Source organism: Ranitomeya variabilis, chromosome 1 (assembly GCF_051348905.1).
Source record: "Ranitomeya variabilis isolate aRanVar5 chromosome 1, aRanVar5.hap1, whole genome shotgun sequence".
Lineage (NCBI taxonomy): Eukaryota > Metazoa > Chordata > Amphibia > Anura > Dendrobatidae > Ranitomeya > Ranitomeya variabilis.
In genome coordinates this window covers 218,122,943-218,149,609 of record NC_135232.1, presented here as the reverse complement: position 1 = coordinate 218,149,609, position 26,667 = coordinate 218,122,943, and the positions used below count along the sequence as shown (strand labels likewise).

At 43.8% G+C, this 26,667-nt stretch overlaps 1 protein-coding gene across 2 annotated transcripts in view; it reads right to left on the bottom strand.

Annotated features, from left to right (window-relative positions):
- The window catches only part of SH2B3 (SH2B adaptor protein 3), a 309,724-nt gene that overhangs the window by 59,817 nt on the left and 223,240 nt on the right, over positions 1–26,667 (bottom strand). For both annotated transcript variants that reach the window (XM_077292566.1, XM_077292573.1), the window contains exons 4-5: positions 15,501–15,602; positions 10,361–10,449 (exon numbers count right to left, since the gene is read on the bottom strand). In XM_077292566.1, coding sequence (XP_077148681.1) covers positions 10,361–10,449; positions 15,501–15,602 — 191 coding nt within the window. The remainder of the gene's footprint in view (positions 1–10,360; positions 10,450–15,500; positions 15,603–26,667) is intronic.

Here is a 26,667-nt window from a genome sequence, read left to right as displayed (position 1 = left end):
AGATTAGCAGTTCAGACAGAGTGTCTGGAGACTTTTCTTGCGAGACTGGATAACCCCTTTAAGATAGGCTCTGACTATTAGCCAGTAATCCTATACCTATACTTGCAGACCATTACATTGATAATTGATTTTCCACTTTTAAATGGGTTGCTAAACTATTTTACGTTGCTAGGTGAACAATATCAGATCAGTGGGGTACTGACATCCAGAACCCCTAACTGATCAGCTGTCACCAGCTCCATGTGAACAGTATATGGAGAGGAACACGACAGCTCTGTCCCAATGTTTAGGTGCCAGTGTCGGGTACTCAAATGACTAGTCGCTGATCTGCAGTACCAGGCAGTGGCCAATAAATGGTATGACGGACCTGTGATGTCCTGCTCTACACACTGCTCACATCCGCCTCTGCTGATAGCGGGTGAGTGGTTAGAGGTGCTGGGTGTAAGGCTACTTTCACACTTCTGTCTTTTGTCCTCCGTCGCAATCCGTCGTTATGGGATAAAAACGGATCCTGCAAATGTGCTTTGCCCACAGACTTGTATTAGTGACGGATGGGCACACGTCACATCCGTCGTGCGACGGATCTGTCGTGTTTTGGCGGACGCGACGCACAACAAAAAGTTCAATGTAACTTTTTTTGTGCGACGTGTCCGCCATTTCCGACTGCGCATGCGTGGCCGGAACTCCGCCCCCTCCTTCCTGCTCATCACAATGGGCAACGGATGCGTTGTAAAACTGCATCCTCTGCCCACGTTGTGCTAAATGTAGCACAACGTCCGTCGGTACGTCGGGCTGACGGTTTGCGACGGCCCCGTACCGACGGAAGTGTGAAAGTAGCCTTAGTCCCTGTGAAGAGCGGAACAAAAATGGTTACCTCAATGAACCAAAAAGAATTTGTGATCAATATTGACCTGTCCATTCAAGGACATTTTAGCTATAGTGTGAAATCCTATTTTTTGTTTGTGAAACTGCCACTTAGGCGAAACTGTACTGTTTTGTCTGTTGTGAAACTATCACATAGCCGAAACTGTTTTTTTTGTCTTCTCTTCTCTCTCTTTGTTTAAACAAGCAAAACTTATATAACCACTGAAACTACCTGTACAACTATATAAAGAGGGGATAGCACCTTGAAGGCAGGCGTGCTTTCAGAGGCTTCCCAGTGATATACTATACGAGACGTGTCTTGTGTATTATTTCTGGTGATTCCCCACTTCCAAAGGCTGCTCCGACTGAGTGTGGTCCCGACATTTCCTGGCGCCTGAACAGGGACCCGAGGTCTGTGTACTCCTTCAAGAACACCGGCAGAATACGAACGAAAAGAGAATCTGGGATAATGGACGGCAGATGAATAAAAACCTGGCCAGGTAAGAGACACTGTTAGATCTCTTATATCTGCCCTGCACTGTCCGTAAGATTTTCTGTGTCGTGTCCTTTAGTGGGTAGTTCTAGTAGAGGAGGATACCTATAGCTCGGGTTCTTGAACTACTTAGGAATTGACCACCTCACGGAGTACGGCATTGAATGAGAGTGAATGTGAATAGAAGGTGTGTGGAAGTTGGGAATAGCCCTATAAGCCGCCCAGGGTGTTGAAACAGAAGAAGTGACTGTCCCACTGGGCAACGTGGTTGCGTCCTTTCGGGGAGACCTCCGCGCCTATGTTCAATCTCTGATCCTGTCTTTGACGAAAACCTGGTGACGGATAAGTGTATGATAGTATGAGCCCAGGACAGATAAATTAGCCTGGGACAAGATACGTTGTATTTTGATCCTCTGTCTGGTTGCATTTGTGTTGTTTGCTATAGGTGTAGGAATCAGGATTTTCTTACATCAACACGGTACGCAGAAGCCGTTAAACATCCTAGCTCCTTAGGAAGAAGGTAACGAGGTATTCTCATACCCAAACGCCACCTAGGGCAAGAAAAGAAAAAAGCTCAGGATAAGAAAATGGGGAATAAGCAAACAAAGTCGGAACCAGAAGAATTAGATATCTATACTATCATAAAGGAGAGAAGTGGTGAAGATGCCACTAAGGGGCTGAGAAAGATTTTTAGTAAGTTTGGAGTTACTAAGGCAGAAGCCTTTAGTAGGAAAAAATGGGAAGGAATTCAGGAAAAAAAAAAGGCATAATCAGAGACAAGAAATGGATAGATCAGATCCAAGCGTTGATTGATGTCTCTAGGGTAGCAGAAAAAGAGGGATGGACATATAATCAACAGAATAAAAAGTGGTGTATTAGACCCGCAGGCTATGGAGAAAAACAAAATGTGGAATATAAGAACACCCCACCCCCATACCTTAACCCACATGCCCCATCTTTTCTCCAAACACCACCTCAAAGTTTAGCCGGACCAGGAGGATGGGTATGTCCGCACTGTGGACAACAAAATCCAGACTGGAGAAATGATTGCCTAGCCTGTGGTACACCTAGACATGGCGCTGTACTTGCCCCTGTTAGGGTAGTACCAAGACCCTTTAGGGAACCTGGTGCTGACGGAGTAATGGGAACTAGATATCACCAAACTCGACAATATTTCCCTTGGTCCCCCGCTGAAGGCATGTCTCTCTTGCATAACGCACCAGATCCCACCCAGTGTCCAGTTAGATTTGCACAATATATACAGCAAATTATGCAGACTCACGCTGGAGTTTGGGCAGATGGAGAAGAATTATGTAGAATGAAAATGACTCCTGGACTCTTCCAGGAGCTATTAGCAAATCTACAGGTACATAGGCCCCAGGCAGGAGATGGTGCCTTACAAACGATAGAATCAGGTACGCAATTTGTAGATCACTTAATGGTTTTCATGAGGGAAAAACAGAGGCAGAGAGGAACAACGGGAGTGGTGGCTCAGAAATCTGGACAATCGGTAGACGAATATTATCTAAGTGTAGAAAATAATTTCAGAGATGAAGGCATGGATCTAACCGCTTCAGGAATGATGAGGTTAGTTACAAAAACCTTTATAGATGGATTGTCTCCAAAAGTGAAGGAAAAGCTTAAGGCCGCAACCCCTGATTGGAGAACCTTGGAAGACCCACACCTGGCTAGACAGAAAGCTGTAGGGATAGAAATGGACTTAAGAGAAAATTCTAAGCCAGTAAGAATTGCACAGGCTAATACTGGCTCTGCTAATCAAAAGTTTACTTGTCATTACTGTAAGAAGCCAGGACATTTCCAAAGGGAATGTAGGAAGAGAAAAGCAGATATAGATTCAGGAACCTTTGTACCCAAAAATAGGATAAATAACCCAGCGCCTGATCAAACAGACAGCTCAGAATGACTGAAGGTAATGCAGGTCTCTCTTCCTTCTAGAAGACCAATAATACAAGTTGTGGTTGAGGGTAAAAATGTACCTTTTCTGATAGATACGGGAGCAACATCCTCCATTTTAAACCATACCTGAGGAAACTGCACTCTCCAACTCCTTTGACCCATCAGAGTCAATGCATGATTGTGTACAATTAATGGAACAAGAGACTCAGGGCTTACGTAATGTACGTGACAAGCCACTCTGTAATGCTACATTTGAACTTTTCATAGATGGCAGTAGATATGCAGATATGAATGGACAATTTCATACAGGTTATGCGGTAGTAACTCAGCATGAAGTGCTGAAAGCAGAACCTCTCCCTGCTAATCAGTCTGCACAAGAAGCAGAACTTACGGCATTAGTTGAAGCTCTAAAAATAGCCAAAGATCTGACAGCAAACATATACACTGATTCTAGATATGCACATGGCATTATTTTCGATTTTGGCGTAATATGGAGAGCCAGAGGTTATATGACTGCTTCAGGCCAACCTGTTAAACATGCCTCCCTCATTAGACAGATTCTGGAGGCAGCACAAGAAACTAAAGAAATAGCGGTGATAAAGGTAGCTGCACATGTGAGACTCGACACCGAGGAAGCCAGGGGTAACGATAAAGCCGACAAAGCAGCAAAACAGGCAGCACGTAAACCCTTACATCATGCCCACACACTAGATAGCTCTGAAGATGATGAGGAGAGATTGAAGGAAGCTCAGAAACAGGTAGACGACGAAGAACGAGGGCAGTGGCAGAAAAAAGGGGCAGAAGATCAGCAAGGATTATGGAAAAAAGGAACTTTGTTGTGTTTACCCAGAGCCTGGTACCCCGCAGTGGCGAGTGACCTCCACCTACCTACGCATGTATCGGCAAACGGTATGACGCTCAAGGTAAAAGAAAGGTGGTTGGCTCCAGGCTTTGGTAATTTCGCTCGGAACATGTGTGCTGCATGCGCTATATGCCTGGCACACAATCCAGGTCAGACCATTAAAACCCCAACCAAGCATCATGTAAGACCACTGTATCCCTTTCAAAGACTCCAGATCGACTACATCCAGCTTCCTAGGTACAATGGATACGAATATGTGCTTGTGTGTGTGGACATGTTCTCAGGGTGGCCAGAGGCTTATCCAGTTCGTAAAGCCTCAGCAAAAACTACTGCCATTAAAATAGCACATGAACTGATACCCCGTTACGGCATGCCTGAGGTGATCGAGTCAGATAGGGGTACCCATTTTACTGGAGAAATATTCCAGAATGTTATGAAAATGTTGGGAGTAGAAAACCAGTTTCACACTCCGTATCACCCACAGAGTTCAGGTAAAGTGGAAAGATTAAATGGAACAATAAAATTAAAAATCCAGAAGGCCATGGCAGAAACAGGAAAGCCTTGGACCGAGTGTCTACCACTTGCCCTGTATTCCATCCGAAACGCCCCAAGGGGGAAGGCTAAGCTGTCACCACATGAGATTCTTTTTGGTAGAGCAGCAAATTTGGGTTGTTATTTTCCACAACAACTGATGTTGAATACTGAGACTTTAACTGCTTATGTACAAGAATTACAAAAACGTTTAACTAAAGTGCATTCGCAAGTTTTTGCTTCCCTTCCAGATCCAGAAAATCTCGAAGGAGGCCACAAGTTGGAACCTGGTGATCAAGTCTACGTGAAAAGACACACCAGAAAGACTCTGGAACCGAGATTTGACGGACCTTTCCAAGTCCTGTTAACAACTCCAACAGCAGTCAAGCTTGAAGGAAAGGCATCATGGATACATGCAAGCCATTGCAAAAAAGCAGTATAAGACTCATGATATTGATGTTAATAATGTTAACCTCAACGGAGGCATGGGAAAGATTGAATTCTCTAGCCCCTTTGAACAATAGATTCGTACAACATCATAGAAAATTAGTGCATGATTTGTTAAATAATACGCAACCCCTGGCAGATTGTTGGATCTGTACCCATTCACCAGTATCAGCCACAAATATACCTTTTCTAGCAGTTCCCGTGTCAGCTGAAGAAATATTCGCTTGGCCTAATTGTTCAGACAACCTGGCCAACAACCAACCTGGTTTGTAATGAATCCGATGAGTATGTCAACGGAATGCATGTATGTGGGAATCCCGCAGCCGGGTACTGTAGCCCCTTGGGACAAAAACCCTCTTGGTGTATGCTTCAGAATGTATCTAGTTTTGTGGATTTGGCTCACAGATTGGTATTGCAGCACTCAGCTTTGTGGGATCTGCCTGAGGGTACATTTTGGATATGCGGAGAAGGAGCATATAAATGGCTTCCCGTAGGTATAAAGGGTACTTGTACATTAGGACGCCTAACCCCGGCTACTTTCATAATTTCGAACAAACAAGTGAATATGCAAGCCGTGCCCAAGCACACACTGTATAAAAGAGCTGCAGATAACTCACCACGTCCCTCGGGGAGGCCACATATAGTACAAATGGGAATTCCCAACAAAATTGCTAGTACCATTTTTATTTATCCTATGTTAACACAGATGTGGGATAAATTAGTTAGAGCCACGGATTATCTAGATGACCAGATTTGGGATATATTGGACACATTAAATACTAGTATAGCTGTACAGAATCAGCTTATAATAGTCACTAACCAACATACCCTGGTATTGGATTACCTAACTGCCTCACAAGGGGGTATGTGTCAAATCATCGGACCCACCTGCTGTCATTATATAGACCCGAATAGTACTATGAGTATGAGATTTAAATTAGAAGACGTACAACGACTCAGGGATCAGTATGACAAAGACAATGACCAAAATAAGGATAGCTGGTGGTCAGATACCTTTTCTTTTCTTAACCCGGCCAATTGGTTCAGGGGGATCGGTGGGTGGGTTACCGGGATTATGCAAAGCCTAATACATACAGTTATAGTTATTGTAATTATATATGTATTATTCAAGGTTGTACTCAAGGGTATCTCGGTATGCACAAATAAATTTTGTGTAATGGATGCGAGAATATAAAGTTTTTTTTTGTAATATCACAAAAAGAATGACTAAAATAATCGTCTATATGACAAGGTTTTGAATGGAATATGTCAAAGGGGGGATTGTGAAGAGCGGAACAAAAATGGTTACCTCAATGAACCAAAAAGAATTTGTGATCAATATTGACCTGTCCATTCAAGGACATTTTAGCTATAGTGTGAAATCCTATTTTTTGTTTGTGAAACTGCCACTTAGGCGAAACTGTACTGTTTTGTCTGTTGTGAAACTATCACATAGCCGAAACTGTTTTTTTTGTCTTCTCTTCTCTCTCTTTGTTTAAACAAGCAAAACTTGTATAACCACTGAAACTACCTGTACAACTATATAAAGAGGGGATAGCACCTTGAAGGCAGGCGTGCTTTCAGAGGCTTCCCAGTGATATACTATACGAGACGTGTCTTGTGTATTATTTCTGGTGATTCCCCACTTCCAAAGGCTGCTCCGACTGAGTGTGGTCCCGACAGTCCCCCACTTATCTGGTAATGATGTCCTATCCCCAAGGTAGATTATCAGTTTCATAGCAGTGGACTACCCACTTAAGGAATGAGATTTAATAAGCCCTGCAATGGTCTTCTTCCATTGATGTATGGTCACTGATTCTTCGTTTATAGACAGAATTTGGAAAACTGAATAAATCAAGATAAGCAATATGTCAGCAGAAACCTTATTGCAAGAAGATATAAACTGAGGTCAAGTACTTTAACACTGCTGAAATTTGCAGTTGGCAACAAAAGATGCCACAAGGCAACTAACTCGTTCTCAAAGCCAAATCTGCCAGGGTTGGAAAAGTGTTTTTGGCTTATGGAGCTGCAATTGTGGCCTCTATGATGGCTAACGAGATTGTTTTTGAGCTGGTATAATCTCCAGGTTGCAGCAAACATTTGAATGAGCAGTAAGAAGAAAATGTCATTCATAGTTAGATTTTCTACCGATACAGGCTAAATAACACGAGCAGCAAAACTATTACTGTGCCTTTTAACCTGTGCCACCGAAAACACGAGATGTCACCTGTCACAGACAAGCTACGAATAAGAGTCGCTGAAAGCGGCGGAAACACACTTGTAATTCATGGAAATTCAAGGCAAGGAGAAGCGAGCTGGAGGAGGACAAGCTCTGGAAATCTTACAATGATTAATTGCTAACAGAGTTCTTGGTATTTCAATAACAGGAAAAGCCTTTCAGCATAGCGCTAGAGGCTGAACCATATGCAAACCCTACAGGTCAACATGCACTTCCTCTGCTTCCTGCTTTAGAAACAGCAATTATCACCTACCCAGCAGATCACACATGCAATGCTCCCCAGCCACAGGGGACTCTCCAAATCATGCATCATGACGGATTTAACCCTTGCCTGCAATCTGAGCTACCGGAGGCAAGGAGTAGTACTCTCAAAGGAAAACAGCCGGACCTTGACCTTCAACTTCCATCTTATAGTCTGTGTCCCATTTAGTCCAAGAATTCTACAGTACAGAAATTCATAACCAGACCGCACACAGAACTCAGAAAAACACAATCTCTCCAGTCTTATTCTAAGTTCATACTGGCCGCTTTTGCTGCGTTTTTTTTTCTGCAGCAAAACCCGAGTGCTTGGCAGGAAAGAAGCTGCGGCAAAAACACAGGTTTTGCGGCGGTTTTGCTGTTTTTTTTTTTCATGTGTCTTTTTCCATTCAAAACAATGGGTGAAAAACGTTGAAAAAACTCTGAAAGGAGTGACATACTCTATGTCCAAAAAAAAACAAGCAAAGCACAAAATACTGATGACAAAAAAAACAAGCTGCGTGCATGAGATTTCTGAAATCTCATAGACATAGCTGGTCCTGTCAAATTCAAATTAGTATTAAAAAATGTATTTAAAAAACGCCCAGTGTGAATTTAGCCTTATGATATCACTAAGGAATATATCAAATCTTTCAATAAAAGATTTAGTGACTTTACTAATGCACTTATCTTCTATTGACCCTTGGCCCTGTTCCCACGATGCGCTTTTGGTGGGTTTTTGATGCAGTGTATCATTCCTGCGTCAGCGTATTACAGTTTCGGCAAAGTCTATAGGATTTATAGAAATCTCCTGCCCCATGTGCTTTATTTTACTCAGCGTAAACTGAGCTGCGGTGCGCGTTTCACATCAGCAACATGTCAGTTTCTCTTGTGGGTACGCGGAGTCTTCTGTGCAGATTTTCCCCATAGATTTCCGTTAGGTGCGGAAACGCATCATTAATGCATGTAATCCGCACCTAAGTATGGCAATAAAGTTTTGTCAAATACCAATTACCATGAAATATAAAAAAACAAGGCAGCTTTATTTAAAGCATGACACGTCAAAAAGAAACAAAAACGCAGAGTCAAAAACGCGATAAAAACACGTGAAAAAAAAAAGCAGACAACAACTGCTGTCTAGCTTTATTGATCTACAAAAGGGCTAACCTGAGGATCCAGCCTCCGATTTCTGCAGCAGATTTTCTGAAATATCCACTGCCTGTTGAAATCTGAGACAAGTGAACAGAACTTGGCACAACACTCTGCGCACATTTTTGAAATGAGTAAATTGGATTAACAAGAGTCATATAACAAACCAGGGTCATTCATTCTCTGACTCGTGTGACCTCACAGCAAGTCCATTGTAGGTGAATCAACACAGGTAATAACATAATGAATGCATGTTACCAGGCTGCACAGAAAAAGCCACCAAAACAGTGCCTCCTTCTGTACAAAAGTGGGATGTTCAAGTGAAGCTTGCGCTGGATGCGAGTTTAAAGGAGCACTCCTGCTATCAACCTTGTTGTCCTCAGTATATTGAACTCATCATATTATATAGCACTTACAATTGCTCATTTTGCCTTTCTACCCAGCTAATTCTTCAGTTTTCCAGTTCTTTTAAGTCTCTGACATCACGTGATTAAAAACTGACTAGCTGAATCCTTCTAAGCTCTATGTAGAAACAGGAAGTCAGTTTTCCCTGCATGATTCACTGCAAAAGTAACTGGCAGAGGAAAGAGGGAGCAGCTGGGTCAGGAGTTGAAGAGGCGAATTGTAAATGCAGGGACAAGAGACTTCCTGTTTCTACATAGAGCAGAAAAAAAGAGAAGAATTATCTGGGTAGAAAGCCAAAATGAGCAATTGTAAGTACTCAATGCTGTATATTATGATGACTGCAATATATTAAGAGGATAAAACCTTTGATGGAAGGAGTGCTTCTTTAATAGGGAGACTGACTCTTCGATCTGGCTAATAGAGTTCTTTCTATTACATCCACATACCCTACAGTTCTGAAGACGGCTGAATTGTGGGTGCAGTAATTCAAGTGATTTTATCTGTACATAAAATGCAAAATGGTGTTAGATGAATATAGCGCTCAAATATATGACTGTATTACAGAAGCAGCATAGGTCCCTGTGATTTGCTGTTTCCATAACTTCCATTCATTTCTATGAGTCATGTAACCAGCATGTCATACTGTTCTGGCCAGTTTCCAGAGCTCCACCCTTCAGTGGTCGGAGACTGGACAGAGCTCATCCCGTCATAGTCATGAAAGGCTAGGAAGGGGTTAACATGGATTTGATGTTGAATGGGACAGTTAAAAAAAAAATCTGTAACAGATCTGCACACAAATATAAAATTTTCTGTTTCTTGCGCGGAATTAAAAGTGAAACTTCATGAGATATATGAAACTATACAAGTAGAAAAAAAAAATTAGCAACTGTTACCAGTGGTGATCTAACCTCTCAGGCTCAGATCAAGAAAAGTGCTGATAAAAGACTATGCAAATATACATATAATATGCAATTACAGGCACAACAGAAGAACAAAACCTACCATTCCTATGTAAAGAAATAAACCTGCATTCTTCAATAAGATGTGTATCAGGATCTTTAGAAGGACATCAAAACCTCATCAGTCTATTAATATCACCGAGGTTCTGTTTTGTGGCCATATCGCTTGTCTGGCAATACTGAAAGGTTTGTGTGTTTTGTTTAGTTGAAAAAAAAAAAGAAATCTCCCACCATAAAACACAAAGTGGATGTCCTACCCGCAGTTCATGCACTCTTTGATTTCTGAAGTCCAGGAATTTAGCTGCTGGTCATCTCCAACTTCAAAAATAACTTCAGTTGTATTAACCTACAAAAAAAATATAGAAAAACAGGAAAAAAGATAAATATCACAAAACACTCTTAATTCTGGATGAAACCCACAAAGGCTTCCTTTGAAATGTGCTTATCCACATCTAAAAGGGCTATCTATATCAGTGTGTGAGAACACATTCTGTCATGTAAGGACTGCCTATTCTCCTTAGGGCTGTTAGTACACACATTGGAAGGCTATTGCGACAGACGTTCGCTATTTTGGTTAGACAAAACAGATGTTTTCACTCATGAACCGGTACAATTACTGTCCATTGTCAATTGTATCTAGTTTGTACTTACAATAGAAACTAGTCAAAAACAAAGGCTTTCCAGCAGCCAACAATATGCCTTAAATGGGTTGTCTCACCAAGACAACCCTTGTCCATATGATCTGTTCTTTGAGAGCCATTATGTAATAACGACGCCTGTACAGGCGGACCCAGCACCTCCACCTGGCGGACCAATTACATAAATGGTTATTCATTAGAATCGGGAACATGCAATGCAACATGATGTGTGGCAGGCTGACAAAAGCTGATGACATGGGAGTAGAGAAGTGGTGGATTTTGTAGGCAGCCAATATTTTGTTGAGAAACAAGTCTCTCAGTAAGGAAGTTAATTTATACTATTGAAATCTATTGAAAAAGGTATGCACGGAGTTTCTGCGAGAGGCACAGGTTGGAGACAACTATAACACTTTGGTGCTTAGTGTTCATACAACAGAATTTCATACCTCCTTAAGAAAGGAGGGGTCCTGAGTGGGACAATATTTAGCTTTAAAGGGTTTGCCTAGTCAAGTAAAAATTGGTTTGGATACACCTCAAACTGAAAGTAATTGAACTTGCTAGTTATTTACAAAAGCCTGAATTTGGAGCTTGGACCAAAAAAGGTTATGCACCCCTTTCCCCGATCACATGTCAGTCAGGGTAAAAAAAACCCTCTAAATTGCAACCTTCATCGCTTCCAAGTATTTCCTCTTAATTCTAAAAACTACAACTAGGTACCGCAATGAGGGTTCACTTGTGTCCTCAAGTATGCTTATCTCTTTCAGGAATGGTGAGACAAATGCATGTTTTTACTAAGGAAATGGAGAATTGGACTAGTATGTGGATACATTTTAGAAAGTACAGCAATATATGAAGAGGGCAACATTGTCAATGAGAGCTTCCATCTGAAACTGCTACACATCCATGATTTCATGAACTGCTTTAGAAAAGGTGTGGTGTATGTGGTGACATGTATATGCCTGAAGAACAATGTGGATGGAGGAAAGTTCCTGGAATTTAGAAGGATTATCCTTTAACAAGTAGGCAATATAAAGTGAACAGGAAACACAAGGCCATGGCTGGATATTGGGGCATGCAACATGTGCACAGGGCATACAAGCTGCCATTGGGCTGAAGGGAAAAACAAAGAAGACCTTGCACCCAAGGCATTTCACCATCATAAATATTAATTGTTAAGCAGGTTTTTTTGTTTTTTTTTAAATTGTATAACATTTTTTATGGAGCTTTGAGAATTGTGGTAGTAGTGTTGTACATGCATTATTAAGTGAATATTATTTTGACACTATATTGAATAAGTTATTGTTAAAGACCGTATTACAACACAATGTATATGGAGGCACTAAGAGAAGGTGTCATATGGGGGAGGGGAAATTTTCCTTCATAGGGTCAGTCCTATGAAAGACCCTGTCCTAGAGGAGAAAAATGGGAACACAATAATTTAGAGAACAAAATCTATTGGATCTATACATTTTTTAATTATGTTCTCACAAATTACCTAAAAAGAATGAGTCACTACAAAAAGACCAATATCCAATCCACCAGACAGTTTTTTTAAGCTAATAGTTGTCCCTGATCATAATTTCACCAATAGATGGTCATTTACATGTACTATATTATTAGGACAAGCTCCCTATATTAGTTGCATGGCTCTATCTTTCTTTTCATAGGTACGGTATTTGTCATCATTTGTTGCCTAATTGGTGAACGTGCATATCCCGTGTTAGTTGAGTCCGTGTAGTAAGGGAATAGTCCAGTAGGCATCTGCTGGATGTGGATCGTTACCACAAATTGGGCTTTAATTTGCCCTTAGAGGTGGGTGCAGCTTTTGTCTGCATGCAACAACCGATAGAACGACACTCTTAAACGATGATGTGCATTTCAGGACATGCATTGCTAAATGTGGATAACACTTGAAGGGATGAACATTTGGACCACATTTTCCATCAGTGAGTATGCTTTGTATCCCTCAAAACAGGACACTGACGGAAGGGAGTTCAAAACTCCATCATTTAAGTGAAGTAGATGGAAAAGTCATGGAGCATGTCTAAATCCAGTATTCATGTATAAAAACCATAATCCCTTACGAAGTGCTCAGTGCACACCAAATCTGCTAGTGTGGATATGGCCTACCATTGTAGAGAGATTTCACAATATAACCAGACTGTTTTACATTTTAATACCAATACTGTTACAAAGCTGAGCATTCTCTGACACATACTAATGACTCAAAAGTATTAATGACTCAACTATGAACGGCTCATCGTTCGTCCAGCGGCTATCTCTCCTTGTACATTTTTTACCTATGTTCTCAGTGCTGGCTAAAACAATACATTAAGGGTACCGTCTCACTATACGATTTACCAACGATCACGACCTGCGATACGACCTGGCCGTGATCGTTGGTAAGTCGTTGTGTGGTCGCTGGGGAGCTGTCACACAGACCGCTCTCCAGCGACCAACGATGCCGAGGTTCGCTGGTAACCAGGGTAAACATCGGGTTACTAAGCGCAGGGCCGCGCTTAGTAACCCGATGTTTACCGTGGTTACCAGCGTAAAAGTAAAAAAAAACAAACCGTACATACTCACCATCTGATGTCCGTCAGGTCCCTTGCCGTCTGCTTCCCGCTCTGACTGAGTGCCGCCGTAAAGTGAAAGCAGATCACAGCGGCGACGTCACCGCTGTGATCTGCTCTCACTTTCCGGCCGGCAGACAGTCAGAGCGGGAAGCGGACGGCAAGGGACCTGACGGACATCAGATGGTGAGTATGTACGTTTTTTTTTTTTTTACTTTTACGCTGGTAACCACGGTAAACATCGGGTTACTAAGCGCGGCCCTGCGCTTAGTAACCCGATGTTTACCCTGGTTACAAGCGATCGCATCGCTGGATTGCTGTCACACACACAACGATCCAGCGATGACAGCGGGAGATCCAGCGACGAAAGAAAGTTTCAAACGATCTGCTACGACGTACGATTCTCAGCAGGGTCCCTGATCGCAGTAGCGTGTCAGACACTGCGAGATCGTAACTATATCGCTAGAACGTCACGAATCGTGCCGTCGTAGCGATGAAAATGCCACTGTGTGACGGTACCCTAACACAGATCTTATTTTATTCATGTCTTATCACAATATAAACATGGAAAACAGTAATGCACATGATAGCTACTTCAAAACACAAAGTTATTTAAAGAGGGAGTTAGAGGAGAATGAAGGAACAGATCAGATCTTGCTAAATCTCCTTATTTTTAATCTCCAAATCAGCAGTGCATTCTCTAGTCTAAATCCAGACTCTGACTTTTGGCTTAATACATCCTTATTCTTGCCATTGCAGAACCTAAACTCCATCTATAGTGTTTTTACGCCCGGGGCGTTTTCTACTCCAGGATGTAATAGCAGACTTGCAGCTGGGCTGTGAGCGATCAGACTGTTCACATCATTCATCTAGCTTCCTGCTGAGGCGGCAGAAAGCTCTGTGAATAGTGTGCTCCCACCATTACTCCTCCTGTCCCCACTCCAGACTTCTAAACCTCAGTAAGATATGGTCAGGTCTGTAATAAGCTAAAGGTTATGGATTGAGTTGTTTTTTAGCCTGAAACACCACCGTGCTTACTAAGATGGTGGGTAGTGAATGCAGATCAGCTCCCATCGTAGAGAATAGACGTGGTGTACAGCTCAGAACAATGTGTACATCTGGCTACTGAAAGAGCTGATCAGTGGGGGTGTCTGACCTTCACCAATCTGATATTGATTACTTATTTTATGTATAGGTTATACCCACCATAAACCTTAGATGGTAGTTGGCAGAACAATACATTGGTTCATCATTTGTCCGGCGGCTATCTCTCCATTATACATGAGCGCCCACTCTGCTAAGTGTTCCTGTGATCTCTATGACAAAGCCAGTGCCAGATATCTGTGGCAGGGGCTTATGTCAGCTACAACAAAAGGTCTGACAGTCTGAACTCATCTGCCTGTGGCTCCAATACACATTAGACTGTTGGTCAAATCTATCGATATCGGAAAGTCCGGACAACATTACTTTTATGTGTAAATGTTATAAATAAATAATAAATATAATAATAAATAAATAATAATAATAAATGTAAAAGTAGATATAAGACATTAAAACTAACTGATCATTAACTATAATAATCATAACTCTTTCCTTCCACTTTTCGTATGCAGTATGATGAATTGGAACCAAAGGATTGAGAGAAAGAAGCAAAGGTGAAAATGTTCTTTCCTTGTACCAGGGAGCATAACAAACACCAGGCATGGAGGGCAATTAGCAAGAATTATAAGAAATGGTTATAGTCACATACTATAAGAAAAAGAAAATATTTTATACGAGTTCATTGTCAAAGAACTCTGGGCCTTCACAATATAATCTACTGCAGAAGGGAAGATGTCTTCAATAGCAGCCAATCGCTTTCCAACTTTCACTTCCATTGGTAATAATTCTTGATGTGAATGTTTGCCCGGGCTCCAGGCTAAAAAAAATATAACTTAGGCACTTTTGGCTCCTAAATCTTAACATGTAGGAGCCAAATGATATTTTCTTAGTAACTAAATAAAACATTTCTATTATTACATTTTAACTTAAGAAAATATTTACACTAGATTGTTGACTGTTCTAAATGAAAGCGACAGTATACAGAAAGCTCCCGTCATAGCGGCAGTTATCGACAAGGTGCTTTCGACTACGCCATGTATGAGGCCACAATATCTGCCTGTTGTGCTTCTCGGAATGGTGCTTACCTTTAGCACAAATGTGTTAACATTGTCTGGCATCTCCAGGCGGGTGCATTTTCGGATGTCATGGATTGCAGAACAAGGAACCCGTAACTTTGGTTTGGAGCACTGCAGGGGAGATATAGATTTACTGTTTTTATTTAAAAATCATAATAAATGCAAAATTATTATTTAAAAATGTATTTTGGTGTAAGAACTGTTGATATTTCTACACAAACCTAGAAAATCTAAATTAAGGTTAGGGTATCCATTAAGATGTGTTTGAGATTTCCATCAAGCTTTCCAATTGGCAGCAAATTGACAACAAAAATACCAGACACTGGAAGAAAACCTAATGGACCTTGTTAGGCCATGTGCACATGTTCAGTAGTTGGCGAGTTTTTTACCTCAGTATTTATAAGCGACAACCAGGAGTGGAATAGTCAAAGGAAAAGTATAATAGAAATCCGTGCACCACTTGTGTATTTTTCACCCACTTTTGGTTTTGACTTACAAATACTGAGGTAAGAAACTCACCAAATACACAAAGAATGAACTTGGCCTTGAAATCAATAGTTTTCATCAGTGCCATTTTGGATCTGATAACGGATTTGTCACAGTAGCCTTATGCTTTATCAATCACTTCACCAAATGGCTTCTACGCTTTCTTCTGCTGACATTGCCATTGTCATCATGGGTGATTTAAATACCCCCATTGACATCCACCTGTCAGCAGCCACCAAATTCTTGTCACTTGCTTTTTCCTTTGGTCTCCCATAAAAGTCCTATACAACCACTAATATAGATGCACGTACACTGGATACCTGTGTTCCCTATCTATCTTTATAACCTCACTTCTCCCCCTTTCTGCCCACCTTCTACTCACATTCTCATCCTTGTTCTCTTCAACTGACGCCCAAGTCCAGCTTTTAGCACTCCGTCCCGCAGAAACCGTTCACACCTAGACATTCACACACACTCTGACTCTCTTCTACCAATCTCCACCATATCTTCATTCCCCGACACAACCATCATTTTCTACAATGCCACACATGAATCAGTTATTGACTCAATTACCCATCTAGTGCATAACAGGTTATGACAAATCAATAGACAACTGTGGCTCAACAAACCCCAAAAAACTGGTATTCAACACTTAATTCCCTCCTCTGTCCACCATTGCCTCCTTCTACCTCCCTCCTTTCAGCTCAAGACGCTGCCTCACAGTTCAAAAACAAGATTAAACACATCAGAGAAAGCTTAAATGTTAACTACAAGAACCTTTCTACACAACAGACAGATGCCTATCACCCACAACCTTCTTTCTCACCATTACAGAACAAAAGCTTGCTCCAAATTACAATTCACCACTTCTGCGCTTGACACTATCCTATCCCACCTCATTCACCAATCTTACCACCATACTTATCCCAGCCCTAACATATCTTTTGAACTCATCATTAAACTCTGGTGTGTTCTTTTCCTCTTTCAAGAATGCAACCATCGCATCCATCTTGTAAAAGCCATCCTATGGCCCAACCACTACATCCATCTATCACTATATATCACTACTCCCTTTTTGTCTCAAGACTCCTAGAAAAGCATGTCCACAAAGATCTTTCCTCCCACCTCTCATCCAACACACTCTTTAAAAATCTACTTCCATCCCCATCAATCCATTGAGACTGCCCTAGCCAAAGTTATAAATGACCTACTGATTGCCAAAACCAACAGACAATATTCTATACTCCTTTTCCAAGGCCACTCCTTTGTCTTCAGCGCTGCTGAACAATCCTCCTGCTATAGATCCTTCTTCCCTTGGCATCAAAGCTTGTGCCCTCTTCATGATATCCTCATACCTGACTAATCACATATTTTGTAACTCCCATTTGCCTCCTCATCCCGCACTCTCTCTGTTGGTGTCCTTCAAGGATCTGTCTTGGGACCCATACTTGTCTCCATTTATACCTTTGGCCTGAGACAACTCATAAAATCCAAGTACTACCTATATGCTGATGACACTCAAATCTACCTCTCTAGCACAAGTGTCAACTCTCTGCTGTCCATAATTCCAGAATGTTTATCAGCCATATCCTCCTTCTTCTCATCACACTTTCTAAAGCTTAAAGGGAACCTGTCACCTCCAAAATCGAAGGTGAGCTAAGCCCACAGGCATCAGGGGCTTGTCTACAGCATTCTGGAATGCTGTAGATAAGCCCCCGATGTAACCTGAAAGATGAGAAAAAGAGGTTACATTATACTCACCCAGGGGCGTTCCCGCTGCGATCCCATCCGATGGGCGTCGCGTTCCAGTCCAGGGCCTCACATCTTCTGCAGTACTTTGCTCTGCCCTCAACAGGACAGACAAATTACGCCTGCGTAGGAGCCGCAGCGTGAAGACAAGAAGAGGACTTCATCGTAAGAAGATGGGAGGCCCTGGACCGGACCGCGATGCCCATCGGACCGGACCGCAGCGGGAACGACCCTGGATGAGTATAATATAACCTCTTTTTCTCATCTTTCAGGATACATCGGGGGCTTATCTACAACATTATAGAATGCCTGATGCTGGTGGGCTTAGCTCACCTTCGATTTTGGGGGTGACAGGTTCCCTTTAATGTGGACAAAACTGAATTCATCATCTTTTCTCCCTCTCACTCAACCTCTCCACCAGACCAATCTATTACAGTAAATTGCAACACGCATTCTCCTGCCTCACAAATTATTTTAGTAAATAATAGTATTAACCATTCTTTAAGAATTGTAACTACAAATTCTACATATTAAACAGTGCTTGTCTGTTTATATCTATACATATAATAACATTCATACACTAGTTTTATAGTCCTTGGTTAAATTTATAAAAATAGAGAAAAAGGACCAGCACATCCAAGCAGGTGTGAACAGGTGCCAACCAAAAAATATATAACTTGAAAAACTATACGGTTGCACCATGAATTACCAATTCATGATGCAACCTTATAGTTTTTCAGGTTCAATTCACATACTCAAGGTTTTATCTTATTATACAGGCCTTTATAGGCTTTATTGCTTGTGTGAAGTATAATGTAATGATGGCAATGTGCACAGGTGTAATGCATTGGTTGCCTTAACACATAAATTACAAAGCATACGATGGTGGACAACCCACTGTATGTATCTGTATACTTTGGTTTTACGCTGCAGGGGAAGAATAGGCAGAAGCTTCTCTTACAAAGCACATTTTTGTCCTTATTAGGAAGTATGAGCTCTTTTGATTAATATGACAAGAGTTGGATGAGAGAAACTCAATACAGACTTGGATATTGTCTTTATTAAGCAAGCAGTATAGTGACTTTTTACTAAATATATTTCTGAGAACAATGTGCTTCAGGAATGGATTAAACACACATTTTCCAGGCCACTTCGCCACACACACTCTATTAAATTCAACCTCAATAGAAAAAAAAGTTATAGCCTATACAACTGTAGCTCATCTGTCAGGGAAAGAGTGATAGATGGGGATAAATGTGGTCGCTATACTCCCTACACGGGCAGCAAAGGTATGGATGACCCAAATGGAAGGCTGTCTATGCAAAGCATTGATAGAAAGGAGAACCATGTCCGTGGTGCATACTCACAAGCATGCTTCAAATGCATGATGGACCATGAAAGTGACATTTTCTCTTTTTTTGCCATCACGTGCATAATAACCATGGTTAAGCATTATTAGTCTCTCTGACCTCATGATCCTTAACCCATTACTTGCCAAATTAGCAATTTTCATTTTATTTTTTTTTTATGACAGATTTTTAATGATTTGGGTCTTAATGAATCAGAAACATAATTTGCAAAAAATTTTCAACTACGGATTTTTCAGAAAAGGGTGTCCCAATATTCAATTAAAAATGACAATGACATGATTTCCTATTTTTAAAACATTCACTTTACAAACACAACACAAAAAATTGGACCTAATTATAAAAATTATAAAATCTTAGTTGCTAGAAGCTAAAGATTAGGCGTCCCAAAAAAAGGACATTGGTAGATAATGGGTTAAGCTGCTCATATATGATCTTTTATCCGCAGAGCCAATAATTCTTGGGTGGCATCTGCTCACAGTCTAACGACTGGTTGATGGTAAATTCTATCTGCAATTTAGTTCCAGGGAATAAAGCCTACTCCGAAAATAAGTCCTAGCATGATTTTATAGGATTTTTGGATTATGCTTGAAATATAAGCCCTACTCCAAAAATAACTGCTAGCTACAATCAGGGCCAATGGGAGGCAGGAAGAAACCGGGCAATTTCCCAGGGCCCTCACAATCTTAGCCCCCCCCCCAGTGTTTCTATTCCGAGGTTAAGACTGCTTAAGGACCTTTGGTGGCATCACAGTCATGTGACCTTAATGTCACCAAAGGTTCTTTAACTGCGGGAGTCTAGAGGAACTGAAGAAGAGACCACATGTCCAGTGTCTGTGAATATACAGGTGTATGTATGTGCATTGTGTGGGAATATACATGTGTATGTGCAGTGTATATATAAATGTGTAAGTGTAGTGTGTGTATATATATATCTATATATATATATATCTATAATATAACGCTGGGAGCATCACTCTGTCCGAAGCCTTTATAGACTGCTCAAGCGCAAGCGCCGGCGCAGTCTGGACCCCACAGAGTGACGCTCCCAGGAGATCGTGGTATGCGTAAGCGCTGAACGCACACCGCGATCTCCAACGGAGAAGCAGGGACGAGCCAGGAGGGTGAGTATGCAATACTTACCTGTCCCGTTCCACCAACGCGATTCCGGGCCGTGAATGTCCCCCTGCTCCCGGAATCGGCGCCTGCGCAGTCCGGCGCCATTTTCTTGAAGACACACTGCGTGTCTTCAAGAAAATGGCGCCGGAAAGCCCGGACGCCTGTGACGTTCAGTTCAGAGGGCGCGATGACGCGCTTAATGCGCGCCGCCCTCTGACTGAACAGTCACAGCCAGAGGACCCGGAAGACGGAGCGGTGGAACGGGGGACAGGTAAATGTAGCAAGTGCCGGGGGCCTGAACTAGCGGCGACTCCGGCACCTGACCCCCACAGCGCGCCGGTGTCCCCGCCTGCTCAGGCCCCCAGCACAGCCGCCCGCACTCTCAGCACCACCACGCACAGCCGCCCGCACTCACCACCGCCACGCACAGCCGCCCGCACTCACCACCACCACGCACAGCCGCCCGCACTCACCACCGCCACGCACAGCCGCCCGCACTCACCACCGCCACGCACAGCCGCCCGCAGTCACCACAGCCACGCACAGCCGCCCGCACTCACCACCGCCACGCACAGCCGCCCGCACTCACCACCGCCACGCACAGCCGCCCGCACTCACCACCGCCACGCACAGCCGCCCGCAGTCACCACAGCCACGCACAGCCGCCCGCACTCACCACAGCCACGCACAGCCGCCCGCACTCAGCACAGCCGCCCGCACTCAGCACAGCCGCCCGCACTCAGCACAGCCGCCCGCACTCAGCACAGCCGCCCGCACTCAGCACAGCCGCCCGCACTCAGCACAGCCGCCCGCACTCAGCACAGCCGCCCGCACTCAGCACAGCCGCCCGCACTCAGCACAGTCGCCCGCACTCAGCACCGCTACGCACAGCTGCCCGCACTCACCACCGCCATGCACAGCCGCCCGCACTCACCACCGCCACGCACAGCCGCCCGCACTCACCACCGCCACGCACAGCCGCCCGCAGTCACCACAGCCACGCACAGCCGCCCGCACTCACCACCGCCACGCACAGCCGCCCGCACTCACCACCGCCACCCGCACTCACCACCGCCACGCACTCACCACCGCCACGCACAGCCGCCCGCACTCACCACAGCCACGCTGTTGTGAATTCCGTTCTGGAGCTCCCTCCTGTGGTTGCTAATGGTATTTTTGTGAGTTCTGCCCTTGGGCTCCCTCTGGTGGTTGAGTCGAACTGCTGCTCCTTTAGGTAGCTGTAGCAGCTGCCTTCACTGATCGCCTTGCCTGGGTTTGTTATTTAAACCTGCTCTGGGCTTTAGTTCATGCCAGCTGTCAATGTTCTTGGTTGGATTTGGTTCTCTCCTTGGATTTCTCATATGGCCTGTCCTTGTCAGCAAAAGATAAGTTTTTGCTAGTTCTTGTTTGTCCATTTGCTTTGGACTCTATTGCTTTGCAAACATGTTTCTTTTTGTCCAGCTTGTCACTATGTCATATTCAGGCTAGCTGGAAGCTCTGGGGAAACAGATTTGCCCCTCCACACCGTGAGTCGGTGTGGAGTTCATTTTTGTAAACTCTGCGTGGATTTTTGTAGTTTTTAATACTGACCGCACAGTATCCTTTTCTCTCTGTCTATCAAGTTTAGTATTGGCCTCCTTTGCTTAAATCTGATTTCATTTCTGTGTACGTCATTTCCCTCTCCATTCACAGTCAATATTTGTGGGGGGCTATCTTTCCTTTTGGGGGTTTTCTCTGAGGCAAGATAGCTTTCTATTTCCTTCTCTAGGGGTAGTTAGTTCTTAGGCTGTGAAGAGGTGTCTAGGGAGAGTCAGGAACATCCCACGGCTATTACTAGTGTTGTTGTTAGGATTAGGGACTGCGGTCAGTAGAGATACCACCTCCTCAGAGCTCGTCCCATGTTGCGTTTTAGCCACCAGGTCATATCAGTGTGGCCTCTTAACCACCAGGTCATAACAGTACAGCTGGCCCACAATGTGTTAAATGCATCTCTCAAAAGAGGGAAAAGAAAGTTCTGAGTCATTTTTTTTTCCTTTGTAGCTTGTTTTGTCTTTTTTTTCCCCTTAATCTCTGGGTGGTTCAGGATTTTGGTGCTGATATGGAGGTTCAGGGTCTGTCCTTGCGCGTGGATCAACTCGCTGCAAGGGTACAGAGTATCCAAGATTATGTTGTCCAGACTCCGGTATTAGAGCCTAGAATTCCTATTCCTGATTTATTTTCTGAGGATAGATCTAAATTTTTGAACTTTAAAAATAATTGCAGATTGTTTTTTGCTCTGAGACCCCGTTCCTCTGGTGACCTCATTCAGCAGGTGAAGATTGTTATTTCTTTGCTGCGTGGCGACCCGCAGGACTGGGCATTCTCCCTTGAGCCAGGAAATCCTGCATTGCTCAATATTGACGCATTTTTTCAAGCGCTCGGATTGCTGTATGACGAGCCTAATTCTGTGGATCAGGCAGAAAAGACTTTGCTGGCTCTGTGTCAGGGTCTGGAAAACAGCATTTAATACGCCCGAAGGCCATTTTGAATATCTTGTGATGCCATTCGGGCTCTCTAATGCTCCATCGGTATTTCAGTCCTTTATGCATGATATCTTCCGGAATTATCTGGATAAATTCATGATTGTGTATTTGGATGATATTTTGTTTTTTTCCGATGATTGGGAGTCTCATGTGAAGCAGGTTAGGATGGTATTTCAGGTCATTCGTGCTAATGCGTTGTTTGTGAAGGGGTCTAAGTGCCTCTTTGGAGTTCAGAAGGTTTCTTTTTTGGGTTTCATTTTTTCTCCCTTGGCTATTGAAATGGACCCTGTTAAAGTCCAGGCCATTCATGATTGGACTCAACCTACTTCTGTAAAGAGCCTTCAGAAATTTTTGGGCTTTGCTAATTTTTATCGCCGCTTTATTGCTAATTTTTCTAGTGTGGTGAAGCCTCTGACCGATTTGACGAGGAAGGGCGCTGATGTGATGAATTGGTCCTCTGCGGCTGTTGAGGCCTTTCAGGAGCTTAAACGTCGTTTTACTTCTGCCCCTGTGTTGCGTCAGCCGGATGTTTCTCTCCCTTTTCAGGTTGAGGTTGATGCTTCTGAGATAACACAAGCACAGCCGCCCGCACTCACCACAGCCACGCACAGCTGCCCGCGCTCACCACAGCCACGCACAGCTGCCCGCGCTCACCACAGCCACGCACAGCCGCCCGCGCTCACCACAGCCACGCACAGCCGCCCGCGCTCACCACAGCCACGCACAGCCGCCCGCGCTCACCACAGCCACGCACAGCCGCCCGCGCTCACCACAGCCACGCACAGCCGCCCGCGCTCACCACAGCCACGCACAGCCGCCCGCGCTCACCACAGCCACGCACAGCCGCCCGCACTCACCACAGCCGCCCGCACTCACCACAGCCGCCGGCACTCACCACAGCCGCCCACACTCACCACAGCCGCCGGCACTCAGCACAGCCGCCCGCACTCACCACAGCCACGCACAGCCGCCCGCACTCACCGTACTCAGCACAGCCGCCCGCACTCAGCACAGCCGCCCGCACTCAGCACAGCCGCCCGCACTCAGCACAGCCGCCCGCACTCAGCACAGCCGCCCGCACTCAGCACAGCCGCCCGCACTCAGCACAGCCGCCCGCACTCAGCACAGCCGCACTCGGGCAGTAGAGCCGGAGAGAGACAGATGGGAGCAACATATGGCAGAATGGAAACAGGAACACGCAGAATGGGTGCAGCACATTACAACAGAATGGGGGCACAGGATGGGAGCAGCACATGACAGAATGGGGGCACAGGATGCGAGCAGCACATGACAGAATGATTGCGCACGATGGGAGCAGCACATGACAGGATGGGGGTGCAGGATGGGAGCACATGACAGGATGGGGCGCAGGATGGGAGCAGCACATGACAGGATGGGGGCACACACATGACAGGATGGGGGTGTAGGATGGAGCAGCATATGACAGGATGGGGCGCAGGATGGGAGCACATGACAGGATGGGAGCGCAGGATGGGAGCACATGACAGGATGGGGATGCAGGATGGAGCAGCACATGACAGGATGGGGGCGCAGGATGGGAGCACATGACAGGATGGGGATGCAGGATGGAGCAGCACATGACAGGATGGGGGCGCAGGATGGAGCAGCACATGACAGGATGGGAGAGCAAGATGAGAGCAGCACATACCAGGATGGAGGCCATATACCAATATAAATGCTCGTCACCCGGGCGTAGAACGGGTTCAATAGCTAGGATATATATATATGTGTATGGGTATGTGCAGTGTGTGTGTATACATGTGTAAATGCAGTATGTGCATATATATATGTGTATGTGCAGAGTGCGTGTATATATATATACGTGCATGTGCAGTGTGTGTGTGTGTGTGTGTGTGTGTGTGTGTGTGTGTGTGTGTGTGTGTGTGTGTGTGTGTGTGTGTGTGTCTTAAGAAAAACAAAATTAAGATTTTGGAGTGGCCTAGTCAAAGGAGACATTAATCTGATTGACATGCTGTGGCATGACCTTAATGCTGTGTGCACACAGTGCTTTTTTGGGGTGTTTATTCTGCAAAGAATTGGGCCAAAAGCGTTAGTGAATCCTTATGCTAGCTAACTCAATGAGAATCCTGAAGTGCTGTGCACATGATCAGTAATTTTTCTTTGAGTATTTGAGTGCGTTTTATTCTGCAGTATGTCAATTCTTTGAGCGTATTTTTAGTGTTTTTCACCCATTGACTTCAATTGACTCAGTTAAATCCACGGCAAAAATGTAGATATAAAGATATTTACAGAGTTTTTGCTTGCATTTTTATGGACTTCCTATGGTGTTTCCCACTCGACAGCTGTGTGTCAGCGCGAGAAACACCGGCAGTTCTGAGCGGCGGTAACGTTACTGTCGGTAAGATCGTTACCATCGGTCAGAGCGCTGCAGGCTCACACTGTCAGATTTCAGCGTGACCCCGAAGTGGTGACTGTGACCCGAGGTAAAAAGCTTACCGCAGGTCAGCAGGCGTGGGCTGTTGAGAGGCTACTTCTCCCATAAGCCAATACCTGCTGTCACTGAAAACAGTGATAGCAGGCGCGCTGATGGGAGAAGCAGTCTCTTGTCAGCAGGCACCTGTGCTCGAAGATAAAAAGAAAAATAAAACATGTAAAATAGTTAAATACATATTCAAATGAAAATAAAATATACTCCCCTAACACCAAATCTCTGATGTCCTTGTCTTCTATAAAAAAAGTAAAATAAAAAAACAACATATACTCACCTTAACGCCAATCCCGATGCCCATGTCCCCTGTAAACAATCAAAAATAATAAACCACCATATACTCTCCTGTCTGCCATAGTCCACGTAAACTAGTGTGTTCCACGGTGATCTCACTTGTAGAACAGTTATACTGAGAGCACCACTGATGCGTGAGACCTCTCTCATGGCAGCTCAGCACTATACATAGGAGAGGACGACCCTACGTCAATTATTTTCTGATGTCCCCATGTAAACTAGCCAGTACTAGCCAGTAAAGGCTAAGAAAACAGCTGTGAGCTGATATTAATAGCCTGGGAACTTTTATGGCTATTGGCGCCTTCCCAGAATACTAACATCAGATGTCAGCCGTCGGCTTTCCATCTGCTGGTTATGAAAATTACGAGGGAGGCCAATTTTATTTTATTTTTTCATATTTTGTAAAAATTACCAGGTATCGGTTTCATGGTGTACGCTGATTTCTGCCAGTTGCTGTTTGGTTTCTGCCTACGTAGGTTCATTCTGTTAACAGTCCTACAGTGCCTTGCGAAAGTATTCAGCCCCCTTGAACTTTTCAACCTTTTCCCACATATCATGCTTCAAGCATAAAGATACCAAATGTAAATTTTTGGTGAAGAATCAACAACAAGTGGAACACAATTGTAAAGTTGAACGAAATGTATTGGTTATTTTAAATTTTTATGGCAATATTATTCGGCCCTTTTAACTTAATACTTTGTTGCGCCACCTTTTGCTGCGCTTACAGCTGCAAGTCGCTTGGGGTATGTCTCTATCAGTTTTGTTAATCGAGAGACTAAAATTCTTGCCCATTCTTCCTTGGCAAACAGCCCGAGCTCAGTGAGGTTTGATGGAGATCGTTTGTGAACAGCAGTTTTCAGCTCTTTCCACATATTCTCGATTGGATTGAGGTCTTGACTTTGACTTGGCCATTCTAACACCTGGGTACGTTTATTTGTGAACTATTCCATTGTAGATTTTGCTTTATGTTTGGGATCATTGTCTTGTTGGAAGACAAATCTCCGTCCCAGTCTCAGATCTTTTGCCGACTCAAACAGGTTTTCTTCAAGAATGGTCCTGTATTTGGCTCCATCAATCTTCCCATCAATTTTAACCATCTTCCCTGTCAGTGCTGAAGAAAAGCAGGCCCAAACCATGATGCTGCCACCACCATGTTTGACAGTGGGGATG